At 38.5% G+C, this 18,705-nt stretch overlaps 1 protein-coding gene and 1 non-coding gene across 4 annotated transcripts in view; both read left to right on the forward strand.

The window, feature by feature from the left end:
• The window catches only part of Taf15 (TATA-box binding protein associated factor 15), a 51,641-nt gene that overhangs the window by 31,816 nt on the left and 1,120 nt on the right, over positions 1–18,705 (forward strand). For 2 of the 3 annotated variants that reach the window (XM_042691204.1, XM_042691221.1), the window contains exons 8-15: positions 7,448–7,482; positions 8,090–8,122; positions 9,672–9,781; positions 11,880–12,009; positions 14,884–14,976; positions 17,018–17,099; positions 17,209–17,297; positions 17,407–17,905. In XM_042691204.1, coding sequence (XP_042547138.1) covers positions 7,448–7,482; positions 8,090–8,122; positions 9,672–9,781; positions 11,880–12,009; positions 14,884–14,976; positions 17,018–17,099; positions 17,209–17,297; positions 17,407–17,905 — 1,071 coding nt within the window. The remainder of the gene's footprint in view (positions 1–7,447; positions 7,483–8,089; positions 8,123–9,671; positions 9,782–11,879; positions 12,010–14,883; positions 14,977–17,017; positions 17,100–17,208; positions 17,298–17,406; positions 17,906–18,705) is intronic. The other variant, XM_042691214.1, reaches the window with a different exon arrangement.
• Positions 2,220–2,346, forward strand: LOC122120648. The gene has a single exon (XR_006149763.1). It is a non-coding gene; the product is annotated as a small nucleolar RNA SNORA13 (small nucleolar RNA).

Consider the following 18,705-nt stretch of genomic DNA (forward strand, 5'->3'; position numbering starts at 1 on the left):
CCATATGTTGCCGGTAGATCCATCTGGAACGATAGAAGCATACCCTTTCCCACAACGAGTCATTAGTCCTGGTTTCACTGATCAAATTCTTTAAACCATATGGGAGTATGGTCTTGAGATGGAGCTGGAGAGGTAAACTGCTTTTCAGCTCTAGGATAAGGATCACCTTGAGGTAAATTTTTAAAATTAAAGTAAATAAGGTTAAGGCAAGAGTTTCCCTTGGGGCTCCCCCTTTTTTGTTTTTTAATAATTGGAGCTTAAGTGTTTTATAGGGTTACAGGCATGGAAAGCTAATCTTTAGTGACCCTAATAATGCCTAAGTTACCTGGGTAGGCCTTTAAGCAGTTCTTAATAGGGACATATAATCTCAGGTCTGTAAACTGTCTTTCCTTAACAGAGGAAATTTATGTGACTGGTGCCAACTCAAAGCTCACTGCCAATTAGGATTTTGAGCAGATACAGGGGGTTTGGGATTTTAACTATCCCCCACATTTTACAACCTTAGCCTTTTACTGCCCACTATCACAGATGATTGACAAGTTCCAGGCCAGTTATGCATGCTTGTAAACTATCTTCCCATGACCTCTGACTCTGATCAATTTTTGAAGGGCCAAGTGTAAGTGACTCCAGGATATGACATAGTCTCTGCCATCTAAGCAGTGGCATGTAACTGCTTCTGGTTGCTCCATCATGGCCAAGGTCCCAGGAGTGTTTTTCTGCATGCTGGGTTAAATGCACCTTGGCATTGCCCTTGGTCTGTCACTGGACTTGAACTCAGGGCTGAGTACTGTCCTTCAGCTCTCCAGCTCATGGTAGCATTCTACCACTTTGAGCTCCAAAGCAACTCCACTTTCCAGCACTCTGCTGGCAGATTAGAGATGACAGTCTCATAGTCCTTTCTCTGCCCGGGTTGGCTTGAACCACAGTTTTCAGATCAATGAGTCTTACAAAAGGCCACTTTACCCCAATCAAAAGCAACAAGGTGGTCAACATGGAAGTAGCTTTTTAACCATGCTCTTACCTGGAATTTATTAAGGGTTAAAGGTACACCTGACGAACTTGTAAATATCCTGTCTTTTGCTGTGGGTCTGCTGAAAAAATGTATAATGGCAAGCTGGAATCGTTTTGGTAGCCATAATTTTTCCTTTTTGTACTTTGAAACAAACACTTAGAACAATTTTACTTCCAAATTTCATATCCAGGAATCCATTCCTGATTTAAAAAGCCTTTTACTAACCTCTGCTTTAACACTTCATACTTCATTTAAAGAACGAACCTCTTGGAATCTTGAGGGGCTAAGTAACATCCATTGCCTTTTGGCTGCTTGTTTTAAAACAGATATTTTATTTATTTTTTAGTTTGATTTAATTTAAAAAACTTTGGAACTCAAATGGCAGTTTTTCCTTAATACAAACATTACAATCAACTAGCACTGTACCAGGAATCTAGAGTCAACATATTTTTGTCATTTTAGACACATCCAATCTAATCGCAGAATATCATTAAAACCAGAGCACATTATGCAGATAAATTTATTAACCCTCTTTTTAAAGCCTTTTCAATTTTTAATATATCCGAGGGGCAGTTATATACCAATCACATCATATCACTCACTTTTATCATCAAGTTTCCAGTGTCCATGTCCAAGGAAAAGAAACAGAACGAAGATAGACCACTCTATGGAATTGGCTGATATCCTTCCAATTCTTTTTTTTTTGGGTCCGGTCGTGGGGCCTGAACTCTGGGCCTGGGCGCTGTCCCTCAGCTCTTCAGCTCAAGGTTAGCGCTCTACCACTTGAGCCATAGCACCACTTCTGGCTTTTTTCTTTTTTCTTATGTGGTGCTGAGGAATCTAACCCAGGGCCTCATGCATGCCAGGCAAGCACTCTACCACGGAGCCACCTTCCCAGTCCATCCTTCCAATTCTTTAGGGTTGGATAAACTGCCTTTGTGCCAGCCTGGCCTCTTCTACCATGCGTGGACTTACTGAGTTGCACTTATGCCTGTTTACCCCTCACCCCCAAAGGTAGGTCTTCTATGCTTATCTGAAATTTTTTCTTTCTTTTTCTCTTGGTTCTTAACTGAAATACCCAAGCAGTTTCAGATGGAACAAGTAAAGTCTTTAGCAGTGATAAGGAAACCTTTGCATTTAAATTTCTAGTACTTTCCCCAAAACTTTAGCCAAGGGCTAAGACAGATAACTTGATTACAGTGTAAACAGCCTCATGCATTACTTTTGGAAACTAGTGAATGTGGTGTCAAAAAAGGCGCACATAAATGCTCTGCAGCCTTTTCCTGCCCTTAAATTGTGGTATCTTCGGTGTTGGAGCTGCATAAGCAACAGTAAAAACAAAACAAAACAAAAAAGATTTCAAAATACTAAATTTTCTAATTTTCAAATGAACAAATCCTTAGCCTTTAAAACAATGCAATAATTCTTCAAGACATCCAAACCTCAGAACCTTTTTGAATTTTAAACTTAAACTCACCGAAATCTTTTACAGCACATAGTTTTTATCTTAAACATATTCACACGGGCTCAGACACACTCACACAGATCTTAAAGTGCACAAAAATAAAAAGCAGTTGTACATACATTTTCTGAAATTTTCAGTGGTAGATAAAACTTTTTAACAAAGTACTTATCTGGACCACAATTTTTCCAGGGCTTGCTTGTTTAGCCAGGCATCTTACCAATTGGCCTTTTGAATACCTTCAGTTGGAGGAAGGCTGGGTGAGGGTCACCTGAAACTAAACTGGCCTGACTCTTGTCTTTTATCCAATCTTAGACAAGAGCACTTTATAACCATTTGCACTGACAGGACCAGCCAATGTCTGAACCAGGCTCACAGCCATCTACACCCTCCCCTCTGGCAGCTTCCACAAGGAGAAAATGCAGCCTGAGCCTTGTAGTCAGGCAATCTCAGAATTTTCAAGGCAATTCAGATTAAATCACAAGTCCCATTAACAAAGATCTTTTAGCAAGCAGAATACTTGATAACTTTGAAACCATGACCCTTTTACACATTTTACATATAGACAAATAGGCAGACAAGTTTGTGCACAAATCATAGAGCGCACTTAAGATTTTAATATTGGCCGTTTAATTAAGAGTTTTTGGAATTTTCGTGGCGATATTTTGCCTAATTATGATTGAACCACGCAGTCAGTTAAAAAAACTTTGCCAACAATAAAAAACTTTTCAGTAGACAGGAAAAAGGACATGAACACAGACATGTGGCATGCCACAACAAGAACAGAAAACCTTTTAGCTAAGCTTCTTCTTTACAATGATGCAGTAATCTTTTTATACTTTGTTCCTTTTTTTCCTGTTCATCTTTTTTTTTTGGGGGGGGCGGTCCGGTTGTGGGGCCTGAACTCTGGGCCTGGGTGCTGTCCCTCAGCTCTTCAGCTCAAGGCTAGCTCTCTACCACTTGAGCCACAGTGCCACTTCCGGCTTTTTTTCTTTTTGCTTATGTGGTGCTGAGGAATGGAACCCAGGGCCTCAGGCATGCAAGGCAAGCACTCTACCACTGAGCCACCTTCCTAGCCCCTTCCTGTTTATCTTTTAATTTTTCTGTATATTCTCATCAATGTGCTCTTCTTACATTGTTTTTAACTCTCTGCCATGTTTTCTCTATTGAAAAATTCCTTATTGGGGAACCATGGGTTATGCTTACAAACAGTATTGAGATACTTTAGAAGTAGTTCTTTGGACAACTCTGCTCCACTTTTCTTAAGAAAGTGATGTCCCATAATGAAATTTTTTTCCCCATAACTCTTTCTGTGGGGACACTGTGTCCTTCTAATAAAACTCCTCCAGGTCCTTGTTTGAGTGCCACTTGTTGTTGCTCACACAGCAAGATCTGGGAATGCAGTGCCTAGTAGGCAGAGTGGACTACACCTTGTGGTATAGCTTATTAAAAGCACTATATGCTTGTATATAACAGACACACAAAGAAAGTTAATCGTAGTCAACAAACATGAAACAGTTTTATGTGATCAAAAGGTTACAAGAGATAAGCAAGGCCCAGGTGATTTTTCCTCACACATAAAGGGAGTGTGAGGAAGTGTTTTGAGGTCATTCAGAGGAGCATGTAGAGCATGTTCCACATGTCTTCTGAGACTGTGGCCAGGCATCTGGACTGTTTGCCTAGACTTTGAAGTTTATCTCCTTCCTCCCAAAACTGCAGCTGGGTGTCCCTACTGTTTTCTGGACTGTGGAGGAGTTTTCTCCTCGTACAGTAGTAGCACATACAAGCTCACATATTACACAAATCCTCAGATGGGGTCACGTTGACCGGTGCCTCAGACAGAAGTATATAGGTGATTAATTTTAGTAATAGTTTTCTTTTAACCCATTACATTTAAATAATGTAATGGAATATACAAATCCTTAGTGATAGTATACAGCTTAGAAAATCATATTTTACCTATAGAGCATCTTGAGTGTTCAACAGTTGCAGGTAGGTCGTGGATACTATTTTTGACAGTGCAGCTGTAGATTGATAATTTTGAGCTGATGTGTTTATAAATGCTTACTAGATAAAGTCTTTTTACCTCACATAAGATGACATAGAAGAAAATAAAACATAAATATAGATACTATTAAAATACAGCGACCCACTGACATTTGGAATTAATGTTAAATTTCCGTTATATCCCCAAAATTTGTATTCACGATTTTCTAGTATGAAAACCCCAATCACAGCTCAAGTATTTGAATTGCTCTTTTTCAATTTTTAGTTAAGCTCATTTTTCTAAGTATTGAATTTTATAGAAATAAAGATTTCTGCACCAGGGTATGGTGATGCATGCCTATGTAATGACAGCTAATTGAGGAAATGGCTAGAGGTATGACTTAGAGGTAGAGTGCCAGCCTAGCAAGTGCAAAGCCTTGAGTTTAAATTCTGCTTCTGCTTTTTAAAAGAATACCCAGAATACTAGACTGTATACTGCACATTGAATTTGGAGAAAGTACCTCTTATTAGTTTAAAATATGCAAGTAACTTTCTTAGGTAGGGAGTACTGAGCTAATAAAATTGTGTATTGCTTATATTACATCTCTTAAATACAGCCACTACTTTACCATAAAATGTCCTTACTTCAAAATTATTTGTGTATATTTGCTACTTTTTCTAGAATTGTAAAAACCAATTTCTGTGCCTTCTCTTGACCCATAGATGTTTATGTCTCTCTGTGTCTTATTTTGCTAATGAGGCTTTAGTAGGTGTGGAAAAGGACTTGTAACTTGACTGTTTAAAAGATTCATAACCATAACATATCTTCTGTTACTACTAATTTGAAGTTTATTTACTGTATTTAATGTAATTTTCTAATAAGGGAATATAACTGATCAATACAGAATTTTCTACTGAGAGAGTGAATGGTTGAAACATTTGGGTGTGCAATTTGTAGATCTTTTGGATCACTACTTAAACTTGAATTGCTTAAATTACCTAGGGATCTTTTATTTTTGCCAGTCTAGGGGCTTGAAGCAGGGTCTAGCCTCTGTCCCTTCTTTTTCTCAAGGCTAACGCTCTACCACTTGAGCCCACAGTGCCAAGTCTGGTCTTTTCTGAGTGGTTTATTGAACATAGGAGTCTCAGGGACTTTTTCCTGGGCTTACTTCAAATCTTGATCCTCAAATCTCAGCCTTCTGAGCAGCTAGGATTACTGGCATGACTGATGAATACCCAGGAGGAATCTTATTAAAATGCAGCTTCTGTTTCAGTAGTTTTCAGTGGAACCAATCCTGCTTTTCTGAGCTTTCAGAACCAATCCTTCTTTTCTGAGCTTTACTTATGTTTATCCTTTCACTAGTAAGGATACAAAAGCTTACTTTGTAAAAGGAGGAAATTGAACTCTAGAGAATTTTACTGACTTGCCCAAATTTTCAAGATTGATTAGTGATGATCAAGACTGTATCATTGAGTGTCTTGGTTTGAAACTTGTTCTTTTTAATGTGTTGGTATTTCCATATTTATAGTTATTGTTTGCTTTACTTTCAAAGCTAAAATTTTTACTTGGTAAAGATGATACATTTACATATTATATTTCAAATATTGTATTATATTTCCTTTTGGGAGTTCTAAGAATCATCTTTAAAAGAAGCCTGAGTTACCTTGGTTTCTAGTAAAATTTTCAGCAATTTGTTCTGAAGAGTTCTGTTGATTTTCCCTTGCTAAAGTGCTGTCACTTAGAAATAGCGGGAAAGTTTGAATTGTAGTATACTGTTAAAATGATCTTTAAAGACTTACTAATGTAGTAAAAATTACATAGCCTTTAAGTAGTCTATTCTTACTGCAAACCATTAAAAAAATTAAAAGCAAATTAAAACGCACATGGCTATTCTCAAAAAAAAAAAGAAATATAGCTGCAAGGATAAATACTTTTACATCAAGGATATAGGATTATATTTATTATAAGGGGAAAACACTTGTTTATTTATTTAGTGTGTTTTCCCAGTTGGGTGATTAAGCACTAAAGCAAATGTTTTTAAGCATCAAGAGATTTTAGTTTATCGGATTAACTTCTTGAGTTTTAGAGTAACATAAGACTGGAAGATCAGACATCATCATCTGAAAAGTTTGTTATTTCCATGTTAGCAGATAAGTGTCTTAGGGATTGTGTATTTCAACAGAAACATTTATTTGATGGATATTTTAGGGAGAGCCTTTTTGATGTCTTAGGTAAAAACAAGTGCCATTGACTTATCTGACAGGAGAAATTTGCTTAATGAAGTTGTTCTGTGGACAGCTGCAACATGTTGCATTCTGTTTCTAATGTGTGCTACAAATATGTTCAGACCATTGACAACATGAACCGCAGTATAGTGGCTGTGGAGGAGGCCCATTTTAAGTTATGCTTAATCCTCATTTTACCAGGTTTCTGAATGGTTTGAAATTTTAAGAGTACTTTTGTCCAAACTCTCTTTTTTATATGTATTTGTATATTAAAAAAAAATTCATCTCATAAAACCAAACCACAGTTTTTCACAACAGAACCTAGTACTCAAGTTTTTTACCTTTCCCGTTCTATTATCAAAATCTTAACTTTATTTTATATTCCTCTGGTCTTTTTGCTTTTCTCCTATTAAAAAAATACTCCTTTGGAAAAAATAATTTGGCATTCTTCATGATGTGCCTCCAGCTTTAGCAGTTTGATTAGTATCCTTTTGGCTTGGGTTAGAAGGATTTAAAAATAAGAATATGTTAGATATGTTGGACATAAGCAGCTTGAAAAAGGCATCTTGTGGAAATAGACCCTTGGGAAACACTTAGATGGGGAACATTTTGGAACCTGTGAAATGGAATTTACTAGAAAGTTAGTGGTGCTACTGTTTTCCTAGCCACTCTACTTGTGACAGTTACATGTAGATTGAGCCCAGGGCTCAGCACATTAGAGACTTAAGGAAGAAATCATTTCTTCAATTTTTCCTCTGCAGTGGTGGTGACCGCGGTGGCTTCAAAAATTTTGGTGGTAAGTGCTGAGTATCCCAAAATGTTTCAGTGGAAATGCTATATAAATCTAAAAGCCACCAATATCCCTCAGATGCAGTCTATGCCCTTTCTTACTCTATTGAGGCTGGTGTGTTGTGTGCTTTTTTAAAAAAAAAAAAATTTATATATATAGTCTACACACATATCAAAGTAAATGTTAAAAAACCGAAGTTGATCTCAAATAGTCCATGGGTTTCTACACAGTGTATATGCATGAAAGAATCTGGTGACCAATGAATGAGAACTTCACTGAATTTTGACTATGTTTTTTCTTTTATAAGGTAGCTGACGTGGTGTTTTAAAATTATTAGGGTTTTCCAATCAGCTTTTACAATCAGAGCTTAAGAAAAATGATAATAGCAATAATGATAAAGTGGTGGTACCATCTTAAACAAGTTTAAGGAAATGTTGACGTTCATCTTAGTTTCTTAAGCCTTTAGTAAAAGTTTACGTAGTCTGTAAATTTGTGATGATTGACTTTCAAGGATTTTGAAATTATTGACAAAAATTTTATGCCTTGGTTATTATTACAGTTTTGTTTTTAAATATTTCAAATATGTCTTAAAATAGCTTTTTCTTTCTCTTAGGTCACAGGGATTATGGACCCAGACCAGATGCTGGTAAGGTTCATGATAGTTTGTGATTTTGCAGTTAAGAAGATGTTAATTTTCTGTTTATTGAAGGAGAGAGTGGGAGGGATTAGTAGTGGAGGGACATTTAATTTAATAGTACTACCAGAACTAAGGAGTTTCATTTCTAAAGAAATGCCAGGAGAAAAAAATTCAGGGAAAATTTGCTAGGGAAGTAGGTTTAAGCTTTCCCATGTTCTACTTTTCTTAATTTTTGCTACTAATAAGCATTATCTAATTATTATAACCAGATTTGATGAAAGAATTGATATCCTTGGTAAATTAGAGTTAGAAAACCATGTTTAAGCAATACCTATATTATATATTATGTGGTATATATACCTATGGTATATATTATGTGGTAGTATCTATATTATATGGTGGTCCACAACTATAATCCTGGCTATGCAGACAGGAGACAGCTCAGGAGGATGAGATTTGCGGTCAGCCTTTACAAAAAATTAGCAAGGCTCCTATTTCTACCAATAAGCCAGGCATTATTATTCATATCTGTAATCCAAGCCATGTGAGGCAAATATGTAGGAGTTTCTTTGTCTGAGTCCAGAGCAGAAAAATATAAGACCTTAAGCAAAAAATAAACCAGTATGTATGGCTCAAGTTGTTGAGTACCTACCTATTAAACATGAAACCCTGAATTGAAACCCCATAACTGCAGTCGAAACAAAAACTTCTGTTAATGGATTTTTATCTGTTTGGAGTACCTAAGAAATTTGAGTTCAAACATGAAAAAATTGTTTTAGTCCGGGAATAAGTCACTAATTTTATGTGGCTTTTTATTTTTAAATGAAATTGAAGGCTGTAGATTTACTCATGGAGCCTTTTGAAAATAAGTTAACGATTTAGTGGTTAAAAATTTCATTTGAGCCAAAAAATTTAATATATATTGAAATCAGAACTTTTGTTTTTATTAAGATGCCAAAGTATTCTATATGGATGGCAATTTCTGAATTATCCCTTGATGGACTGAATTTTTATACATCTTTCTTACTTTGTTGTACTAATCCAAAAGTGTGCGTGTAAGGTAAGGTGTGTGTACCAGGTGCTCCTACCCTCTCATATGTACAAGGCTTATCGCAATGAATGGGAAACCAGCATTCTGCTTGGCTTGCTTGGAAGTCCACAGTGTTGGATTTGGGGGAATTCTGTATTTGAGAGCCTCTTAAAAAAACTGACGTCATAAAAAAAATTCTCCAGAGAAAGGAATGCTAATTTAAATTAACCCTCTTAGTCTCTTTATGAGCTTTAGTCTATTCCTGAATTTGAAGTGAGATTTTTAAGATCTCCCTTAATTGTTCTGTATGTATGTCACAGAGTGTGGACTTGATGCACTTTACCAAGAAGTGATTTACCTTCAACTATTGTGAACACATTGCATGTTTATTTAAGATTCTTCGTATGGTCGATTTTCTTTTATTTTGTTCTTAGAGATGGTTGACTACTAGACAGTAAGTTATTGTTCTAGATTACTGTAGTAGAACCAAGGAATATGTCAAATTAACCGTAATATTTTCTCCTTTAGATTCAGAGTCTGACAATTCAGATAATAACACAATCTTTGTGCAAGGACTTGGTGAGGGCGTGTCTACAGATCAAGTAGGAGAATTCTTTAAGCAAATAGGAATTATCAAGGTGAGTAGAAAGTAGGGTATATGTTGAAAATGTCCTAATTCTTAAGATACTCTTAAATTATACAAATTACTTAACTCGCCTATGTAGTCTATTCACTAAGAGTTGTCTTAAAGTCCTTGGATATATATGTTTACCATGTGCATATATCTTTGCTAAACAGATGCAGATTTTATCCCTTGCTTGTGTTTAAATCTTCTACAGTTTCTATTGTGCTTTAGCTTTAATCCCAGGGCTCTACAAATAGTGTCTGATACACTCCAAAAATTGTGAGAACAAGAGGTGATCATGAAAATAAACATTTTATAGATTCTAAAATGAGTATATCCAAACCCAAGTAATTAACATTTAATGTCTCACATATAAGTGCAGTATTATTTTATGATTGTTTATTGTTCACTTGAGCTTGCACTCTTCATTTCTAGGAATTTTTAATTCTTTTTTTTTTTTTTTTTTTTTTTTTGGGGTCCGGTCGTGGGGCCTGAACTCTGGGCCTGGGTGCTGTCCCTCAGCTCTTCAGCTCAAGGCTAGCGCTCTACCACTTGAGCCACAGCGCCACTTCCGGCTTTTTTCTTATGTGGTGCTGAGGAATCGAACCCAGGGCCTTGAGCATGCAAGGCAAGCGCTCTACCACTGAGCCACCTTCCCAGCCCCGGAATTTTTAATTCTTTAACTAAAAGCCTGAAGAGGGTTTTAAAGTATGAATAGTACTTGCTTGGAGTCAATTTATGTTAATCCTTTTTGTAGTGTCAGAGGAATTGGTCTATTTGTACATGAAATATATAAGTATATCAAATTTTTTGAGCTGGGATGTATCTCAGTGGCAAAGCACTTGCCTAGCAAGTGCATTATCCTGGGTTTGATCCCTAGTACCAAAAAAGAAAAGGCAAAAAAAATAAAGTTAAAAAAAAATCAACTCTTTTTTTCCTCGCTTGTTTTTACTTTGCTGTTTCTCCTCACAGCTAGTGCTCTTACCTCGTAAGCCATAGTTATACTTCTGATTTTTCAATGGCTAATTGGAATTTTGTATGCTTAGGATTATAGGCATGAACTAGTGACACCCAAATTGGCCATGTAGATTGGAGACTAAACCCATGGCCTCTTATATGCTAGGCAAGTGCTTAGCTACATCTCCAGTCAGTCTAATAACATCTTTATAGCTTGGTATTTAGTTAATGTAGCTTGTCCAAACCTATAGGTAACTTTTTTTTCCAGAAACTTAATTTTTTTGGAGGGGAGGTCAGTGATGGGGCTTGAACTCAGGGCCTGGGCGCTGTCCCTCAGCTCTTCAGTTCAAGGCTAGTGCTCTACCATTTGAGCCACAGCACCACTTCCACTTTCCTGGTGGTTTATTGGAGATAAGTCTCACGAACTTTGCTGCCTGGGATGAACCATGACCCTTGGCCTCAGCCTCCTGAGTAGCTAGGATTACAGGTGTGAGCCACAGGTGCCCAGCTGAAATTTAATTTTTTTTTTTTTTTTTTTGGTCGGTCGTGGGGCTTGAACTCTGGGCCTGGGTGCTTGTCCCTCAGCTCTTCAGCTCAAGGCGAGTGCTCTACCACTTGAGCTACAGTGCCACTTCCAGTTTTCTGGTGGTTTATTGGAGATAGGAGTCTCACAGTCTCTCCTGCCTGGGCTGGCTTTGAACCGCGATCCTCAGCTCTCAGCCTCCTGAGTAGCTAGGATTACAGGTGTGAGCCACCAGCGCCCGGTGAAACTTAATTTTTTTTCAAACTTTAAATAGTTGTACAAAGGGGTTTTAACTCCTCAGTTTATAAGTGCAGTGTTTCTTGGTCACTGTTACTCCTATTGTTCTCCTCCATCTTTTCCAATCCACTCATACTCTCGTTAACGTGGTTCCATTTTCACATATATACATTGAGTATTATGCTATTTGTCCATCCTTTCTCTACATTTGTCTGTTCCCAACCCCTGACAAAATATGTTTCAGCTTCCTGGTATTCATTTTAGATAACTTCTTTTTTATGCTAAGTGTACCATAATTTTGTAGTATGGATGTGTAAATGCCTTTAAAAATTTTAACATAATAATGGCACATGGCTTTTCTTGAAATGCTAATACCAGTTTGTTTTTTCTTTAGACAAATAAGAAGACTGGAAAACCAATGATAAATCTTTACACAGACAAAGACACAGGGAAGCCAAAAGGAGAGGCAACAGTATCGTTTGATGACCCCCCTTCAGCCAAGGCAGCTATTGACTGGTTTGACGGTATGTCTCATTCATATAGCATTGGAGAAATATCCTGGGAGATAGTGGTTCAATTTATGCTTGCTTTAGTAGATACTAAAAATATAGGCCAGAGTTTTTATATTCCTTTAGGAATGAGATAGATGCTAAACTTTTTTGTCTAGAATATTTGTTTTTTTTTATTTTTATTTTTATTAATAAGTTTTTTTTAATTGTGAAAATACCATACAGAGGGATTACAATTACATGAGCAAGATAATGAGTACATTTCTTTTTTTTTTTGTTGGTTGTGGGGCCTGAACTCTGGGTCTGGGCGCTGTCCCTCAGCTCTTCAGCTCAAGACTAGCACTCTACCACTTGAGCCACAATGCCACTTTTGGCTTTTTCTGGTTATGTAGTGCTGAGGAATCGAACCCAAAGCCTCATGCATGTGAGGCAAGCACTCTATCACTGAGCCACCTTCCCAGCCCAATGAGTACATTTCTTAGCAAGCATTGTTGCCTCCTCCTCTGTTTCCCCTTACCATCCCTGCCCTCCCATCTGCGCCCCCTAACTGCTCAGAATATTTCTTATATCCTACCTTGCACATGAGGCCTAACACTGATAGAGATAAATGGAGTTGGTTTGGTTGACTACAAGAATAATTCTAAGAATTTTCAATTTTATTTTGAGACAGGTGTTACTACATAGCTCAAGGGGCTGAGAATGTGGCTTAATGGTACAGTGTTTGCCTAGCATGCCCAAAGCCCTGGGTTCAATTCCTCAGCACCACATAAACAGAAAAAGCTGGAAGTGGCACTGTGTTAAGAGTGCTACCCTTGAGCAAAAAGGAACTCAGGTCCTGAGTTCAAGCCCCAGGACTGGCAAAAAAACAAAAACCAAAAAACCCCAAAAACTGTGTAGCTCAAGGCTATCTAGAACTCTCAGACTTTCTGCCTCAGCTTCCTGAGTGTTGGGATTACAAGCGTGTGCCACACCCAGCTATATTCCTGCTTTTTTTTATTCAACATCTCTTTCTCCATGTTATTACACATTTATTTTTTGTTCACTAATAACTAACACGTAGTATGTGTTAGCCAGGATTTATGAGTTAGACACAATTCTAAGAAGTATAGATGTATTAACTCAATCCTCATAGTAATCCTATGATTCTGTTCGCATTTTATAAATGAGCAGCGGCATAGGGAAGCCAAGACAGTTTCTTTGGCAGTGTTGGGTTTTGATTGAACTCAGTGCTTTGTGATTGCTAGGTAAGTGCTCTGCCACTGAGAAACTAAGTAGTTTCTTAGATCACAGAGTTAATGACAAAGTTAAGACTTAAACTTAGGCATGTAGGCTTCACTGTCTCCAAAATCCTTAACCATGCTGGATTGATAGATACATAATACCCCTTCCATTTAATTAACAAGGTAAGTATGCCAGTGTCTTTCAAAAGAAATAAAATAATTTTTTTTAACATAATTGCTTTCTTTTTTTTTTTTCCTCTTTTTCTTTTTTTTTGGTGCTGTTCCAGGGCTTGAACTCGGGCATGAGTTGCTGTCCTTGAACTTTTTGCTCAAAGCTAGCCCTCTGCCACTTGAGCCACAGCTCCACTTCTGGCTCTTTTGGTGATTTATTAGAGATAAGGGTCTCACAGACAGTTTGGCCTGGGTTGGCTTTGAACTGTGATCCTCAGGTCTTAGCCTCCTGAGTAGCTAGGATTACAGGTGTGGGCCACCAGCTCCTAGCTTTGCATTTCTTTACTTCAGAGATAGATTATGAGTCTCTTTTCTGTCCTCACCTCTGCATTGCTTTTTATTTTTAATTATCCTTTATTATAGGTTATAGAGTCCTGATCTGTAAATTGTTTTCTTTATCAAAGTATTTGTTATATATGACCTGGCATTGTGGGAGCTTGCCAGCTTCAATGATTAGAGCATTGGTCAGGAAACTAAGGTTCCTGGATTTACCATCATTATATAGGTTCTTGAGTACCTTTCCTTATATTCTATTATTTTTTAAGTATAAGGTAAAAAGATTAATTCCGTAAGATTCTAGGACAGTAGAATATATGTATAAGTGCTTATCTTTAAGCAATAACACACATGTATATACATTTTTAAAGCTAATGTAAATGGCAAAGAAGTTTAAATTATACTAAAGGTATTTGATAAAAGATTGGTTTCTTTTCCACTTTGAAACACCCCTTCTTGTCCTGTGATCTTTTTTCCTGTTGTAAAAGGTAAGCACTGTGGGCAGTGCTTATATAAACATAGGCTATCTGGTACATAGGTATGTACCAGATAGCCTATGTTTATATAAGCATATGTGCCTGCACAGATATCCTATGTTTATATAAGCTATATGTGCCTGCACATGGACACATGCTCATCCCCTTCTGAAAGCAATGGTACAAAAAGCATACTTTGCATGCTGTGCTACACTTGGCCCCAAGTGTAAAATGATTAGGGCATTTTTTTTTTTTTTTTTTTTTGGGTTCGGTCGTGGGCCTGAACTCTGGGCCTGGGCGCTGTCCCTCAGCTCTTCAGCGTGAGGCTAGCGCTCTACCACTTGAGCCACAGCGCCACTTCTGGCTTTTTTTTCCTGCTTATGTGGTGCTGAGGAATCGAACCCAGGGCCTCATGCAAGGCAAACACTCTACCACTGAGCCACCTTCCCAGCCCAGGACATTTTTTTTTTAAGCTTAGTAAGAAATGACTGTCCCAGTAACAGATCTGCTCTGGTGGTTTGTCATGCGTTAGCACTGTTACTTTTGACTGCTTGGAACACTAGTGTGTTTGAATTTAAGGGCATATCAGTTACTTCTCTAAAAGTAAAGATTTTCAAGAGTCTGTATTTTTGTTGGGAGGTAGAGAGTAGTATAGAAATTTATTCAAAGCCATTATCTTTTCTTAGGGAAAGAATTCCATGGCAACATCATTAAAGTGTCATTTGCCACCAGAAGACCTGAATTTATGAGAGGTGGTGGAAGTGGAGGTGGACGGCGAGGTAAGATACTTCTATCAATTACTTGCATCAATTTTTTTTAATTTTTATTTTTCTTAATATATATTTTTTATTGTAAAGATACTGTATAGAGGGGTTACAGTTACATGAGCAAGGTAATAAGCCCATTTCCTATCGAGCATTGTTACACCTCCTTTGTTTTTCCCCTACCATCTCATCCTTCCCCCTAACCCTCCCCCCCACAAAATTGTAAAGTTCATTTTCAGCATACTAAGACAGTTATAACAAGATGTAATAACATCTTGTTATTACAATGGATCATCCTGAATCCTTATTTCAGCATTTTGTTATTTCCCTTTCCCTCCCAAAATTAGAAAAATGTATATACAAGATGCAGGACACTGGAATCAAATACAGTGAGTGACAAAGAGATTGTACCATGGGGGAAGAACATACAAACAAACAAACAAACAAAGATCACATAGTACATGTATATTAATAAGAACAGTAACAAAGATAAAACCTTTTGTGTCCCTATCTTGGGATTCATTCCGTTTAGCATCAGGTTATATGGTCATATGTACATAGCTTTTGACCTCTTCTGCTTGCCCTAGACATATACTAGTTATACTTGCATCAATTCTTGTTTTTTTTTTGTTTTTGTTTTTTTTTTGTCGGTCGTGGGGCTTGAACTCTGGGCCTGGGTGCTGTCCCTCAGCTCTTCAGCTCAAGGCGAGCGCTCTACCACTTGAGCTACAGCGCCACTTCCGGTTTTCTGGTGGTTTATTGGCGATAGGAGTCTCACGGTCTCTCCTGCCCGGGCTGGCGTTGAACCGCGATCCTCAGATCTCAGCCTCCTGAGTAGCTAGGATTACAGGCGTGAGCCACCAGCGCCCGGCTTACTTGCATCAATTCTTAATGCCAAAAAAAGCAAAAACAAAAATGTGCTGTTCACAGGCTGTACACAGGGTTTGAACTTGAGTTCATATTCTATTCCTTCTTGCTTCTATTCTTAGGTTTTGTGGTGGTTTTTTGTTTTGTTTTGTTTTGCTTTTTTAAATCTTAAAATGAAAATGGCCCTAGGTAGATTGTCATAATACCTAAGAAAGTAGTAGGAAGGAAATCAGTGTAGCATCTTGTTTACCTGGCAATCAGAAATAATTATTTAATTGATAGCTGATGGTTTTTCTGACTTTTTAATTTTTTTTTTTTTTGGCAGTTCTGAGGCTTGAACTCAGGGCCTGCGCACTATCTCCAAGCTTCTCTTGCTCAAGGCTAGCAGTTTACCACTTGAGCCACAGCACTACTTCTGGCTTTTTATCTTTATGTGGTACTGAGGAATCAAACCCAAGGCTTCATGCATGCTAGGCAAACACTCTATCACTAAGCCACATTCCCAGCCCTTTAATTTTTTAATTTTTTTGGTCCTGGAGCTTGAACTCTGGGCCTGATTACTGTCCCTCAACTCTTCAGCTCAAGGCTAGAGCTCTACCACTTGAGCCACAGCGCCACCCCCAGTTTTCTGGTGGTTTATTGGAGATAAGAGTCTCATGGACTTTCCTGCCTGGGCTGTCTTTGAATCGCGATCCTCAGATCTCATCCTCCTGAGTAGCTAGGATTATGGCCTGAGCCACTGGCACCCAGTTTAAAATTTTTTTTGATATAATATTTCATTACATCGGCTAGGCTGGTCTCATGAGCTCACCATCCTCCTGCCTCAGCTGCCTGAGTGCTGGGATTATAAACATAAACCACCATGCTCAGTTTTTATCTGACTAAGTTTAAGCCCACTGATAAAGCATCTTTATTTCTTTTAGGTTAATTTCCTCACATTTGTAATCTGTCTTCTTATACCCTTTATCACTGAGATTTATCACTCAAAATTTAGTAGGATATTGTAGAAAGAAGAATTCGAAGTCATCCTATAATGGGGTTAATTTTGAGAGGGTCTGGGGCATAGGGGGTGATCATTGTGGAGATAAGTGGTAGTGGTGGCTGTGGTGTAGGTAGAAATGGAAGCAGAGTACTTTTATTTCAGCTGTTCCTCTGTAATGTTGTAATGTCTACTGCTTCCTCTCATCAGGCCGTGGGGGATATAGAGGTCGTGGAGGCTTTCAGGGGAGAGGCGGAGACCCCAAAAATGGAGACTGGGTTTGTCCTAATCCGTAAGTATCTCCTTTACTTCGTGGAAGTAGAGTTTGGGATTGGAGCTAGGAGGTTCAAGAAGAGATTCTGGATCTAGTAAAAACTAGGAACATTTTATTTTCTTCTTAGATCATGTGGAAATATGAACTTTGCTCGAAGAAATTCCTGCAATCAGTGCAATGAGCCCAGACCAGAAGATTCTCGTCCCTCAGGAGGAGGTAGGTCAGCCACTTTAATAGCAGCAACATGATGCTTGTTTTCTAGCTAGCAATGAACAGGTTTTACATTATTCTGCTTGCTTCATTGATTTGCATTTCTACCTTGCAGATTTCCGGGGGAGAGGCTACGGTGGAGAAAGGGGTTACAGAGGTCGTGGGGGAAGAGGTGGAGAACGAGGTGGCTACGGTGGAGACAGAAGTGGCGGTGGTGGCTATGGTGCAGATAGAAGTGGAGGTGGTTATGGTGGAGACAGAAGTGGGGGTGGCTATGGTGGGGACAGAGGAGGTGGCTACGGTGGAGACCGAGGAGGTGGCTACGGTGGAGACCGAGGAGGAGGCTATGGTGGAGACCGAGGAGGAGGCTATGGTGGAGATCGAGGAGGCTATGGTGGAGATCGAGGGGGTAGCTATGGTGGAGACAGAGGAGGCTACGGAGGAGACAGAGGAGGCTACGGAGGAGACCGAAGTCGGGGGGGCTATGGAGGAGACCGTGGTGGTGGTGGTGGAGGAGGAGGAGGCTATGGAGGAGACCGAGGTGGTGGCTACGGAGGAGACCGAGGTGGCTATGGAGGAGACCGAGGTGGCTATGGAGGCAAAATGGGAGGAAGGTAAGTATATGAATGTGCCTGTGAATCTTTTTACCTTACTGCTCTTAGATTTTATGATTTAAGCTGCTTTTGTCATGTTTTATTTTTCACATACAACCTTTTATAACTTTGAATTCCCTATTGGTAGATTTCAGGATGAAGAAAATCCATTTGATTCATTTCTTACCAGTTTCTAAAGTTTGGTTTGGAAACTTGTAAATCTTTTTTTTTTTTTTTTTTTGTCGGTCATGGGGCTTGAACTCTGGGCCTGGGCACTGTTCCTCAAGGCTAGCGCTCTACCAGTTGAGTTACAGTACCACTTCCGACTTTTTCTGTTTATGTGGTGCTGAGGATTCAAACCCAGTGCATGCGAGGCAATCACTCTACCACTGAGCCACCTTCCCAGCCACTGGCAACTCAGAAATCTTTATAGGAGCATTTCTTTTCATAGTTAATGATAATTGGGATTTAGAGAGTTTATGCCTGTGATATTTGAGTATTTGTTTATTATTAATCTGAGAAAAGAAGATTTTGAAATCTGTGAGCTATCCTATCCTGCAGTTGTTTCTCTGTAGTCTGGTTGTACCTGTTCCAGGTGAAAACCACTGATGGAAGGGGGAGATTATGCATATGAATAATATGTTAAAAAATTGTACAAAAAGTGTATGGGCAACACCCAGTCCTGAGTGCAAGTTCCAATACTGGCATCCCATACCCCCCAAATCAAAGAACACATGGTAGAATATTACCCAAGGATCCATATGTCAGAGGCTGCATATGTCAGTGAGAAGTGTATTTGATTAAGAGTGTAGAGGTGAGAG

The sequence above is a fragment of the Dipodomys spectabilis genome, unplaced genomic scaffold, assembly GCF_019054845.1.
Source record: "Dipodomys spectabilis isolate Male_0828 unplaced genomic scaffold, ASM1905484v1 ptg000004l, whole genome shotgun sequence".
NCBI lineage: Eukaryota > Metazoa > Chordata > Mammalia > Rodentia > Heteromyidae > Dipodomys > Dipodomys spectabilis.